Source organism: Zootoca vivipara, chromosome 6, assembly GCF_965207765.1.
Source record: "Zootoca vivipara chromosome 6, rZooViv2.hap1.1, whole genome shotgun sequence".
Classification (NCBI taxonomy): Eukaryota; Metazoa; Chordata; class Lepidosauria; order Squamata; family Lacertidae; genus Zootoca; species Zootoca vivipara.
Window position 1 is genome coordinate 93,312,830 of NC_142589.1, and position 13,218 is coordinate 93,326,047.

The window sequence follows — 13,218 nt, forward strand, 5'->3', positions numbered from 1 at the left end:
CGTTCGGGAGCCGGAGTTCAACTATGTTGCCAGGTTGGAAACTACGAAACCACAATACGGACTTCGAACCGGTGCTGGACGATATATCGCCCGGCCCTCTTACCTCCTTCGTGGGAGGTTTTTAAACAAAGGTTGGGTGATCCTGCCTTAGGCTGTCCGTCCAAAGCAAGCATTTCCAAGTCTTGTAACACCTCCAAAACATTCTGGTGGACCTGCAAGGACAGGGTCTGGCTAGAAACAAGAATTGCTTCCGAAATCGGTGACGAAGGTGAAGCCAACAAGCCGCCTGGGGTTTTTCATTCCGGCATCGAACGCCGGTGTGTCTTTATTTTTTGTACAAAAATAATAAATAACCCTCTCCCACCCAAAAGTTGTTGGTTTTTTTAAATACTCAATATAAGAAGGCATTTGATAAGAAATACGAGTCTGTGGTGTGTTGGCCCCTCTCCGTCAGGAGACCAGCATGGGCAGAAAGTGTGTGGAGAGGCGCTGTCTCCGGGTCTTGGGCCCCTTTTGCGGAACGCCCTTGCTGTTGAGAGAGAGGAACATGGGACGCCCCTCATGGCGCCAGAGCAAGGAAGCGTAAGTGTTGTAGCCGTTCTCCTCAATCCGCTCCTCGAAGTTGCAGCTGGGGGCGTATGCTTTCTGCAGAGAGAAAAGGAGGACGGAGGTTTGGTTTCGGCCCGGCGGCGAGGGAAAACGGCCGCAGCTCGGACGTTAGGACACCTACCTTTGCAAGCAGGGCCGGATTTAGGTTTGATGAGGCCCTAAGCTCCTGAAGGTAATAGGGCCCTTTATAGGTCCCGCTGTCCTTTGTCTGCAACAAATTGCCGCAGTTTTTTGTGTTGAATATATGCTATTTGGCGCTTTATGGACCTAATAGGTATCTCAAGCCATTTGCACATAACAAATAGGAGCCTACACAACACAAAACACTGTTGCTGTATGTAGGTTTTCTTCTATTTGTTTGTTATCTTATATTTTGGAAACGTACATCCAGTTGTTGTTTTTCCCTTTCAGTTTTTTTGGGGGGGCCCCAAGAGAGTGGGGTTCTAAGTTTTAGCTTGTTTAGTTTATACGTAAATCCGGCACTGCTTTCATGCAGAAGAGGGCCCCCCCCCCCCGGTTTCAATCCCTGACATCTGGGCTGGGAATGTCGTCGTCGTCCCCCCGGAGAGCTGCACAATGCTTCCATCTCATTTAGCAGAAAGCAGAACCGGCCTCGAAACAGAACCATGAGGACTAGCGTCTCGCTTCCGGTTTAGGTAACGCGCCCGAATTCCCGGGGAAGGGCTGTGAGTCGTCAATGGCTGAGCATGCAAAAGCTTACCGGGTTCAATCTCTGCCCCAGAGCCTGCCAGTCTTTGGGGAAACCTTTTGGTACAGCGGGACAGATCTCTAATCTCCCCCTCTAATCCCAACTATGACAGGTGAGCAGGGCAAATCAGCTACTGATCATCCGCCATCAAGGGACTTAATACATGGGTGCCCCCTGTTGACCCATTGGGGATGGGGGGGAGGACTCTGCCCCATCGCATCAACTGGTGTCGCCTGCCCATCAGGGCGACAGCAGCCGATTGACAGGAGGGCGCAGTTTTGCAGGAGACGCCGCTGTGCATATTTACCGTGCCGAAGAGTTTCCCCCTTCTGTTCATTGCTAAGTAGAACCCACTGTGGACTGATCGGATAGCCACTATGCCCGGACGCACAGATCGGATCTCCACGATATCTGGAAGAGATGGGAGAAGGCCCTTAATTTATTTCCGTTTTTTTTTAAAAAAATTGCACTTAATTTGCACTTTAAATTGCACTTAAAACCCCTTTACGACAACCCTACGAGGTAGGCCAGGGAGCTGTTATTATCTCTGTTCCTAACTTTTCTTCGGTTCAGCTCTCCAAACGTCTGCAGCAATCTGTGGTTTTATTTTTAAAATATCCTCGCGGAAATCCTTCGGCATTTTGGTTTGAATTAATCCCAATGAAAACACTTTTTGTTGTTGTTTGTAGTTTTACCTAATGGGCATATTCTGGCAAGCAGTTTAACCCAACACAATGCTGATGATATTCCTTTTTGTGGACACAAATAAAGTGGCAGGGGAAACCCAGCTAGATGGATGGGGTATAAATAATACATTTATTATTATTATCATTATTATTATTAATGCATTGAGTGGGGGGGCTGGAGAACTGCATCGCAAAATTCTGAAAAGTGAATTTTGAAGGATCGCTGTGTTTCAGTTCTCAGTCAGATAAGTTTCAGAAAGTGCAAATTTAACAGATTCATCATTAAATGGTTAACAAACTGGATTTCTCCCTACCCTGGAGAGGATAGTGCCCATGGCATGAAAAGTTTTAGGGACAAACTGCCCAGACTCCTCCTGCCCAGAGGAGATTATAATAACACGGGGGACTGCCCAGGAAAAAGAGCAAAAATATTAATACAGTTGTACCTTGGATCCCGAACATCTTGTGGGTCGAACGTTCTGGCTCCCGAACGCTGAAACCCAGAGTTGAATGTTCCAGTTTGCGAACTATTTTTGGACGGCAAACGTCCAGCGCAGCTTCCGATTGGCTGCAGGAGCTTCCTGCAGCCAATCTGAGGCCGCACCTTGGTTTCTGAATGTTTCGAAGGTCGAACGGACTTCCAGAACGGATTCCATTTGACTTCCGGGGTACGACTGTTAATAAAGGTAAAGGGACCCCTGACTGTTAAGTCCAGTCACGGACGACTCTGGGGTTGTGCGCTCATCTCGCTCTATAGGCCGAGGGAGCCGGCGTTTGTCCGCAGACAGCTTCCAGTTCCTGTCGCCAGCATGATTATTTATTTGCACTTTGACGTGCTTTCTAACTGCTAGGTGGGCAGGAGCAGGGACCGAGCAACGGGAGCTCACTCCGTCAAGGGGATTCGAACCACCGACCTTCTGATTGGCAAGCCCTAGGCTCTGTGGTTTAGACCACAGCGCCATCTGCGTCCCTACGACTGTAATTACAAAGTTCTTATTATTGATTATTATGGGTTTGAATCCAGCAAAGTCCGACTGTCACAGACTGGTTGGATGCAAGAGGAATGGGGGAAAGAACCAGCTGTGGGGGGGGGGACCCCCAAGGGAAGAAGGCTCCGACCCTGGAGAGGAGGGGACTTAAGACGGCTGTGGGAAGGCAGGGAATTTCAGTCTCGGCATCTAATCCAGACCTCCCGCGGATAAGCTTCTGCGCTCACTAGGCCTGACAGCCAAGCCTGTGCAGATTGTGTTCTTGCAAATAAAGAGTTAACTCCGACTTGGAACGGTGTGATTTTGTGCCGGCTCGCTCCCGACATCAACTCTTGAGTGAGGCTCAGCGGAATTAGTAGCCCCAATTTCAGTGGGTCTGCTCTGAGGACAGCTTTAGGAGGATGTTATTATTGCTGCAAAGTTGTTGTCGTCGGTGATTATGCATTGTTGCAAAGTTGTCATTAATGACTGTGGCAGTGTTGTCCTTCCTTAAAGCATCGTCATCTTGTAGGCAATCGACAAAAGAGAAAGATTTATTAACCCTCTAAAAATGCACGCAGATTCTTGCAGGTGAACACTAGTGAGGGATGCTTTTCGGAGAGGCAGCGTGGTGTAGTGGTTAAGAGAGTTGGGAAAGGACCTGGGTTCAAATTCCCACTTGCCTGTGAAGCTCGCTGGGTGACCGTGGGCTGTCCACTGTCTCTCTCAGCCTGACCTACCTCACAGGGTTGTTTTGGGGGTGAAATGAGAAGTGGGGGGGGGTCAAGCATGTTGCCTTGAGCTCCTTACGGGAAAAGGTGGGGAATAAATGCAATTTAAAAAATAAAATCCCCCTGCTTTGCATTTATTTCTCGTGGCAGAGAAGCCACCGGTTGTGATTGGGGCTGGGCGATAATCCGGTTTTCAGATTCGTGATCTATCACTGGCTGAACACTGCTATATACCGATATATCACAACGTCTGGAATAAGGATGGGGTTTCGTAGAGGCATTGGCTGACTTCACGGTTTTCCCCGCATCGTGATCTTTTGCACACACGTATAATGATTTGCAATATATTGCCCGGTCAGAAATGATGGAACCAATATCACAATAGGGACCTCAAGCCAGTTTCGGACAATATATTGATAGCTAGCCCTAGCGGCAATTGCAGACAAATGGGCCAGGAATACTACAGAACAACTGGGGTTTAATCACAACAGCCCAGGCCCTTGGGAACTGCAGTGGGGCTGAGAGTTTTGACCTACAACTTGGAGCTTAAGTCTGTTCCCCAACCCAGTTTTGGATTCTGTGCTCTCTCCGAAGCATGAGAAAACTCAGTCGTTGTGATGAGAGGACCTCTGAGGTCATACAGAATGCATTTTTTAAAAAACAAACAAACAAACACTGAGTAATCGGTCACGTGTTTCTGCAGAACCGCCAGGACTTGTGCAAATTCCTTATCCGTAAAAACTGACACTACACTGATTTTCCAACTCGAAGTTTCGCCCGTTCAGAGTGCATTTGCTAACCGTGTTGACTCAGAGGACAGCACCATTGAACCCCAAAGGAGCTTAGTCCATTAGGTTAGGATGGTAGCTTTGCTTCACCAGTGAGGAACATCAGAATCAACTAGCCCAGGACCCTGTTCTCAAAGCGGGAAACCTGCCGGCAGGATTCGAACACAAGAGCACTCTTCCCCTCCTTTGGTTTCAGGAACCACGATTCAGAAGCATCGCTGCATCTGAAATTAAGAGTCTACTGTCCTAAAGCTGGTGTGGGCAACCTCTAGTCCTCCGGGCACTGCTGAACTACAGCTCCCAGGGAGGATGACAGGCAGGCAAAATCTGGAACACCAGTTTCCCCCAAACGTGCCCTAAAGGTTCGGGAGCTCCCCAACTCTTTCCTCCCAAGGCTTGCTTTGATGGGGACACTGGCTCACTTTTCTGTTTTAACTCAGTGAGGACTAGAAGCTTGCTTTCAATCTTGTTTGAAAGCATCAAGCGCAAGCGAGACTTACTGTCCGGACACTCGATCCGATGCGTGCCGTCGACTTTGCCGTCCCTGCCGATGCGCAGGAAGTAATGTGTGAAAGAGTAGAGTCTCCTCCGCCGCACGTCGCCCTGCAGGTGGGGGTAGCTGCGGGCCGGCCTGCCCCCCCTCAGCCGCCAATATTCGCCGTGTGGCTGCAAAGCTGTGTCTCCGTGCCCCAGGGCAGAGTTCGCGAGCCAAATGAGGAGCAAGCAGCACCAGGTGACGTGGGCAATCGGTGGGCCCTGGTGACCCATGCCACAAAATTTCGCCCGGCTCTCGGGCGAGGGCGACCATGTGGCTTCAAAAGGCTGCCTGGTGAGGATTCAGCGGCGAGGCCCGAGGTCCCATGGGCCACGGTTGGGCACGGTCAACATGCGAACAACGTCATGCCACTCGTAGGGGGATGGACTAGATGATACTGGGAGATCCCTCCTTCCAACTCCACAGTTCTGTGATTCTGCTATTATTTCACCGGTCTCAATCAGAGGATCTGGCAGGGGACGGCAGCAGATCTAAAGCTCTGAGCTGGCAATGGTTACCTTGAGGTCTAGCACCTTGCCGTGCCTTCCAGAATCCCCAGCTCGGAAGCTCGCCGCTCCTCTTTCTGTTTATTCTCGCTTTGCCAAAGGTCCGGGAGAATCTAGCTGTGACGGGAGAGAGAGGCGCGTGCCAGCCTCGCATGAACCCAAGCAGCTCTCCCATTGACAAGAGTTCGAGCTGTGCCTTCCCTCCTTCCGACCGGGAAGCACCGCATTGGCTGTGCCTGCCCCCCGACAGCCAATCACCGAACCTTTGAGACGGAGCTAAGGTGTGGCTGTGGGTGGAATTTTATTCCCCATTCATAAATCTGTTTTTGAGTCGGCCAGATATTCTGTGCCTTTGGCACCGGACGGACGGCGCTTTGCAAATCCCATCCTGTTTTGGTTCGGTGAGACTGACACACACACGCACACATGCAAAATAAATAGGCATATATATATGCAGTTGCAATCAAAATGATTCAAGCCCCATTTCAAACCAGGATCATTATCAAAAGGTACAGACTTTCAGCGGTTTGCATGTTTGTATTTTAAATGTTTTGTTGGAAGCCGCCCAGAGTGGCTAGGGAAACCCAGCCAGATGGGCAGGGTAAAAATATTATTATTATTATTATTATTATTATCATTATCATTATCATTATTATTATTAGCAAAATCAAACCAAAGCCATTGAAACAGCTCAACACAACAGACACTTTGCTTCCCTCAAATTCAGCTGAAAATGCAATGTGGATTTGCTCCTTACAGCTGAAAATTTTGTACATTTTGATAATAAACATGATTTGCAATGGTTTGGTTTTTTTTAATAATTTCAATTGCAACTGCATTCCTTGCTTTCTACTGCTCCAGAGGGGAGGACCAGAACAGATGGATTCAAAGGCCATGGGGGGGGGGGAGACGCCAGCTAAACGGTAGGAATAAATTTATGACGGTCAAAGCCGTTTGACGGCGGAACAGACTTTGTCGGAAGGTAAGCGGATTCTCCTTCGTTGGAGATTTTTTTATCAGAGGTTGGATGTCCGTCTGTTGGGGATTCTTCCGCTGTGATCCCTGCGTCACACTGGGGTTGATCTAGATGACTTTTGGAGGTCCATTTCAACTCCAAAGTTCTATGAGTCAATGAAACACGGCCATGCTACAAAATTCGCACGGCTGAAATTTTCAGCATAGCTCTTTGAGCAAATGACGGTGACCAAACAGGTTGGGGGGAGGGGGATGCGACTAAAAACAAACATTTTAGTGAAAATAGCTGAGTTTCCTGCATTGCAGGGGGGTTGGACAGGATGACCCTACAATTCTATGATTCTGCGAAGCATTTGGAGAGTTCAGTGTGTTCCTTCTGCACATGGCAAGAGGCCTAGTTAAGTTGACCAAGACTTGGGAATTTTAGACCTCCGGCCCTCCAATCAGCTCCTGGCCTCACAGGTTCTCCTTTTCACCCTGTTATTGCTCAACTTCAAATGTTCAAGCTCCCTTGCCACATAAAAATACAGTGGTACCTTGGTTCGCAAACTTAATCCGTTCTGGAAATCCGTTCCAAAACCAAAGCATTCCGAAACCAAGGTGTGCTTCTTTCCCGTAGAAAGTAATGCAAAACGGATTGATCCGTTCCAGCAACTGAACATGAATTTTACTATCTAACGAGACCATCGATCCATAAAACGAAAGCAGTAAACGGTGTATTGCAGTCACACAATCCATCAGTAGTAGTAGTAGTAGTAGTAGTAGTAGTAGTAGTAGTAGTAATAATAATAATAATAATAATAATAATAATAATTTATTTATACCCCGCCCATCTGGCTGGCTTCTAACAGAAATATTAAAATACAATAATTTGTTGTTGTTTAGTCGTTTAGTCGTGTCCGACTCTTCGTGACCCCATGGACCATAGCACGCCATAGCACAATCATTTATTAAACATTAAAAGCTTCTCTAAACAGGAGCCTGGTAGTTATTTTTCTCTTTGACATCTGGTGGGAGGGTGTTCCACAGGGCGGGTGCCACTACCGAGAAGGCCCTCTTGCCTGGTTCCCTGTAACTTGGCTTCTCGCAGGGAGGGAACCGCCAGAAGGCCCTCGGCGCTGGATCTCAGTGTCTGGGCTGAACGATGGGGTTGGAGACGCTCCTTCAAGTCTACTGGACTGAGGCCGTTTAGGGCTTTAAAGGTCAGCACCAACACAGTAGCTGGACTGAGTTCTACACAGTCACAAAAACAAAACAAAAAAGAGCCGCAAAAACAGAAACGCAAAATAAATAGCAAAAACATGACAGAACTCAAAACACTCAAAACAAAAGTATGGCACTCAAAATGGAAGAATAACACTCAGCATGGAGCACCTTCGGCTTCCGAAAAAAGTTCGCAAACTGGAACACTTGCTTCCGGATTTGCCGTGTTTGGGTTCCAAGTTGTTTGAGGACCAAGGCGTTTGAGAACCAAGGTGCCACTGTATTTGGGCTCCCGTTCACCTCTTTGTGAGCATCACTGTGCACAGAACAATTGATTAAACTGTTTCACACGTACATATGGACTCGCCTGAAGGGCAGGGGGGGTGTTAACTCTTGCCCTCCCAGCCTCCTTCTCCAAGATCTTGTAGCTGAGACAGCGTCCTTTGAGTTCAGCCGCAAGAGAAGGGATTTCGCCAGGATGGAGCTGGTAACTGGTTGAAGATGCTTCTCTGTTGAGATTCTCTGCTGCAGACCAGCTTAGCCGGGTGCCTTAGATCTGAGTCGAATGCACTAGGAAAGTTTTCTTGGGGTTACCATAAGCAAAACAGCCAAACAAACAAAAACCTGGACATTTTGCCAAATTTTAAAAATCCGCCCAGACAGAGATGTTAATCCTGAAAAAGAGGACATGGCCTGGGAAAAGAGGACATATGGCAATCCTGCAGAGCCACTTTTGCCTCTGGCTCTGCCCACCCCAGACACGCCACCCCTGAAAGGTTGTCCAAAAGAAATGTGGCCCTCGAACGAAGGAAATCACACACACACACACCCGGTCTAAACCAAAGTGCTCCGTGATCTAATAGACTGCTGTATATTAGTGATAAGTGGGTATTCCTTGCTTCCTGGACTTTGGAAAGGAAATTCAAGCACTCAGAGATGTTCCCATTGATCTAATCCCTCAGTTTATGAGTTACCTGTGCTCGATCAAATTTCAGGGGAGTGAAAGGCAGGTTGTTTCTAACAGCAGGAGCTGGGAAGATATGTGGCCTTTCGCCTGCCCTGCAGGGGAGTCTGACCAGTGCCAGATTTACGTATAAATTAAACAAGCTATAGCTTAGGGCCCCACTCTCTTGGGGGGGGCAAAAAAATTTGAAGAAAAAAAACTGCATGTACATTTGCAAAATATAAGATAAATAGCAATACAGTATAAGATAAAAAGAAAACATGCTTGACAGGCATATGTCAGGAATGCTTTGATGGTGTTTCCTGCTTGGCAGGGGGTTGGACTGGATGGCCCTTGTGGTCTCTTCCAACTCTATGATTCTATGCTTCTATGGACCTAATAGGCATCTAAAGGGTCCGATTACCTTCAGTAGCTAAGGGCCTTGTTGTTGTTTAGTCGTTTAGTCGTGTCCGACTCTTCGTGACCCCATGGACCAGAGCACGCCCAGGCACTCCTGTCTTGCACTGCCTCCCGCAGTTTGGTCAAACTCATGTTCGTAGCTTCGAGAACACTGTCCAACCATCTTGTCCTCTGACATCCCCTTCTCCTAGTGCCCTCAATCTTTCCCAACATCAGGGTCTTTTCCAGGGAGTCTTCTCTTCTCATGAGGTGGCCAAAGTATTGGAGCCTCAGCTTCACGATCTGTCCTTCCAGGGAGCACTCAGGGCTGATTTCCTTCAGAATGGATAGGTTTGATCTTCTAGCAGTCCATGGGACTCTCAAGAGTCTCCTCCAGCACCATAATTCAAAAGCATCAATTCTTCGGCGATCAGCCTTCTTTATGGTCCAGCTCTCACTTCCATACATCACTACTGGGAAAACCATAGCTTTAACTATACGGACCTTTGTCGGCAAGGTGATGTCTCTGCTTTTTAAGATGCTGTCTAGGTTTGTCATTGCTTTTCTCCCAAGAAGCAGGCATCTTTTAATTTCGTGACTGCTGTCACCATCTGCAGTGATCAAGGAGCCCAAGAAGGTAAAATCTCTCACTGCCTCCATTTCTTCCCCTTCTATTTGCCAGGAGGTGATGGGACCAGTGGCCATGATCTTGGTTTTTTTGATGTTGAGCTTCAGACCATATTTTGCGCTCTCCTCTTTCACCCTCATTAAAAGGTTCTTTAATTCCTCCTCGCTTTCTGCCATCAAGGTTGTGTCATCTGCATATCTGAGGTTGTTGATATTTCTTCCGGCAATCTTAATTCCGGCTTGGGATTCATCTAGTCCAGCCTTTCGCATGATGAATTCTGCATATAAGTTAAATAAGCAGGGAGACAATATACAACCTTGTCGTACTCCTTTCCCAATTTTGAACCAATCAGTTGTTCCATATCCAGCTAAGGGCCTTATCGAACCTAAATCCGGCCCTGGGTCTGAGAAGGAGGGCTAGCGACACACCTGCAGTGTAGGGCCATTCCACTGACAGTTTTTGCTGCTCCTCTAAACTCAAAAGACTGAATAGCTTAGCTATTCAGTCTTTTATGCTTAAGCCAAGGAATTGTATCTTCAATTATATTTATCACTAGTAGACGCATCAATGGCTCGAGACTAGACTACTGAAGAAGCCCAGAAAGCTGTGCTCAGGGAGTGTGCTATCTGCCAACCCCAACAAATCGGCCCCACCGGGGGCGAAACAGCAGTCTCTCTCCTGCGTGGACTGCTAGGGCGAAACGGGGATACAACGCTGGCACCCGGTCTTCTTTATAACTTCATACGCTGGTTCATCAGCACCTCACAGCTACCGGGAACGACCCTGAACTTACCTCTTTATTGAATCTTCTTGATCTTATTGAAAAAACAAGAAAAAACCAAAAAATTGAGTCAAGAGTTTCTAAGAACCTAGTAAAATCTGGTTACAGGTAGGTAGCCGTGTTGGTCTGGATCGAAGTAAAATAAAAAAATTCCTTCAGTAGCACCTTAAAGACCAACTAAGTTTTTATTTTGGTATGAGCTTTCGTGTGCATGCACACTTCTTCAGATACTTCTTCAGGTATCTGAAGAAGTGTGCATGCACACGAAAGCTCATACCAAAATAAAAACTTAGTTGGTCTTTAAGGTGCTACTGAAGGAATTTTTTTATTTTACTAGTAAAATCTGATACTGCAAGTTCACTTTATTGTAGGTACTTTGTAAGTTTTCATGGCACTTTGTAAAAGTAATTGTCTCTTTCTCACAAATTTGATAAATGGTGTACAATTATTTCCGAACAACTGTGTGAATATTGGTCGCCAACGTGCTGTACAAGTTGCAGTATCTTTATTATCAACAGCACAGGTTGCATTTTTCTAGCTCCTCCAAGCTCGGCAATGACCCAAATTCTCTTTCCCGAGAACCCCGGCCTGCGGGGAATGCGGCTGTTCCAGTCTCCTGCGTCATTTGAGGCCACGCCGAACCCATTTGCTCTCAAAACGGCGAGAACTTCCTCCTTCCCTGCTTTCCTTTGCAAACATTTGGGGCAGGTATAGGCAATAGCGCCGCAGGAATGTCACATAAATAGCCACGTTCTTTTGGTTCTGGAGGCTGATGACATCAACAAGTTTATTGTTGTTGAGTTGTATTCTAATCAGTTGTTTTATATTTTGGTGTTAGACGCTCTGTGCCCGGCTTTATCTGGGGAGGGCAGGGTATAAATAAAAATTTATTATTATTATTATTTTCCCGAGCAGCAGGGAGAGAGGGCCAAGCACGGTTTGTTAATTTATTAGACGGTTTACTGATGTATTTGTTGATTATGTGCTATAAAGCAGAGCAGTTAGGACGAAAGATGGAAATGAAAAGGAGCGGAACAAAGCTATGAAATAGGAATGAATTCAGTTGCACATGGGTTAAAATAAAGTCTGAGTAAAGATGGTCAGTGTTATCTGATTATCATTTCTAGTTCCTGATTTGCCAGCTTGTGATGAGAGACACATTTAAAACGATTTAAAAATGATGCTTCTGCTGCCTGTGTATAATAAAGGATAGCAAAATCATAAAAAAAGTTATAGCCCTTGTCAGAATCTCAAATTATGCGTAGTTTTCTCCGTTATAAAGCTATACAGTGGTACCTCGGGTTAAGAACTTAATTCGTTCTGTAGGTCCATTCTTATTAGGGACCCAGGTGGGTCGAGGTCCCACTGTATAATAAAAAAATATTATAAATAATGTAAGGGACACGGGTGGTGCTGTGGGTTAAACCACTGAGCCTAGGGCTTGCTGATCATAAGGTTGGCGGTTTGAATCCCTGTGACGGGGTGAGCTCCCATTGCTTGGTTCCAGCTCCTACCAACCTAGCAGTTCGAAAGCACATCAAAATGCAAGTAGATAAATAGGAACCGCTCCAGCGGGAAGGTAAACGGCGTTTCCATGTGCTGCTCTGGTTTGCCAGAAGCGGCTTTGTCATGCTGGCCAAATGACCTGGAAGCTGTACGCCGGCTCCCTCGGCCAATAATGCGAGATGAGCGCGTAACCCCAGAGTCGGTCACGACTGGACCTAATGGTTAGGGGTCCCTTTACCTTTTACCTTTAGGTCCATTCTTAACCTGAACCTGTTCTTAACCATTTAGCTAATGGGGCCTCCCGCTGCTGCTGCTGCACAATTTCTGTCTCATCCTGAAGCAAAGTTCTTAACCCGGGTTGCTATTTCTGGGTTAGTGGAGTCTAACCTGAAGCGTCTGTAACCTGAAGCGTCCGTAACCCGAGGTACCACTGTATTCCAGACTGAGTGGTACCCAGAGTCCAGTCTTAAGATTTGGAGCTGTTTCCCGTTGATCTGCAATTATCATTTGAGCTGCCCAGGGCATATAGAAGACCAGTTCTTTTGACAATATAGCAACATTGATGTCATTTAAAAAAAAGGGACTTTGGACAATAAAGAAAAGTTCCTTTAATCGGATTGAGCATTCCTGTCAAAATTAAACCCCCCCAAATCTCCCACCAATTTACAATCCCACCATAAGCGATCGCACAGACCAGGTTTATCACACAACCCCTCCAAAAATTAGGTGATGTAGAAGGAAACCTTTTTCACACCTGCAAAGGAGGTGCAATGCCACCTGCGATGTGTTTTTAGGTTTCCAGGTCACTGAAGGTGTTTAAACGGAGGTTGGATAACCTGCTTTGGTCAGGAATCTTGAGCTGCGGCTGCTGCCTTGAACGTGATGCTCCTTGGGGGTGGATCCCTTCCAACTACCATTCTATGATTCTAGGGCAGTGGTTTTCAACCAGAGTGTTGTGGCCAGGGGTGTCTTACCCATAGAGGCTAGTGGCGCAGGGCACCAGGGCGCCAAGTTCTGGAAGGCGCCAGGGGAGAGGCGGAGGCTGGACGCGGCGCTTCCCGGCATCGGCTCGCCACCATCACCCGCCTCCGCCATGCTGTGCCAAAGCAGCGCCGCTCCCGGAGCCTCCGTCTGCCGTGGCCACCGCGGCACGAAGCGACCAGCTGAGCCGGGAGGCACCGTGGCCAGCTGCCGCCTCTTTCCTGCCAGAGGAGCCGTCCTCCAGCCACTGCCCGCCTCCTCCAGCCCTGG

The 13,218-nt window shown here is 47.4% G+C and overlaps 1 protein-coding gene across 1 annotated transcript; it reads right to left on the reverse strand.

Annotated features, from left to right (window-relative positions):
* Positions 1 to 389: 389 nt before the first annotated feature.
* FGF22 (fibroblast growth factor 22) lies at positions 390 to 5,398 on the reverse strand. The gene is made up of 3 exons (XM_035120735.3): positions 4,992 to 5,398; positions 1,626 to 1,729; positions 390 to 645 (listed from the first exon to the last, which is right to left on the reverse strand). The coding sequence occupies exons 1-3, from the start codon at positions 5,257 to 5,259 to the stop codon at positions 451 to 453; spliced, it is 567 nt and encodes a 188-aa protein (XP_034976626.3). The 5' UTR covers positions 5,260 to 5,398; the 3' UTR covers positions 390 to 450.
* Positions 5,399 to 13,218: the final 7,820 nt, after the last annotated feature.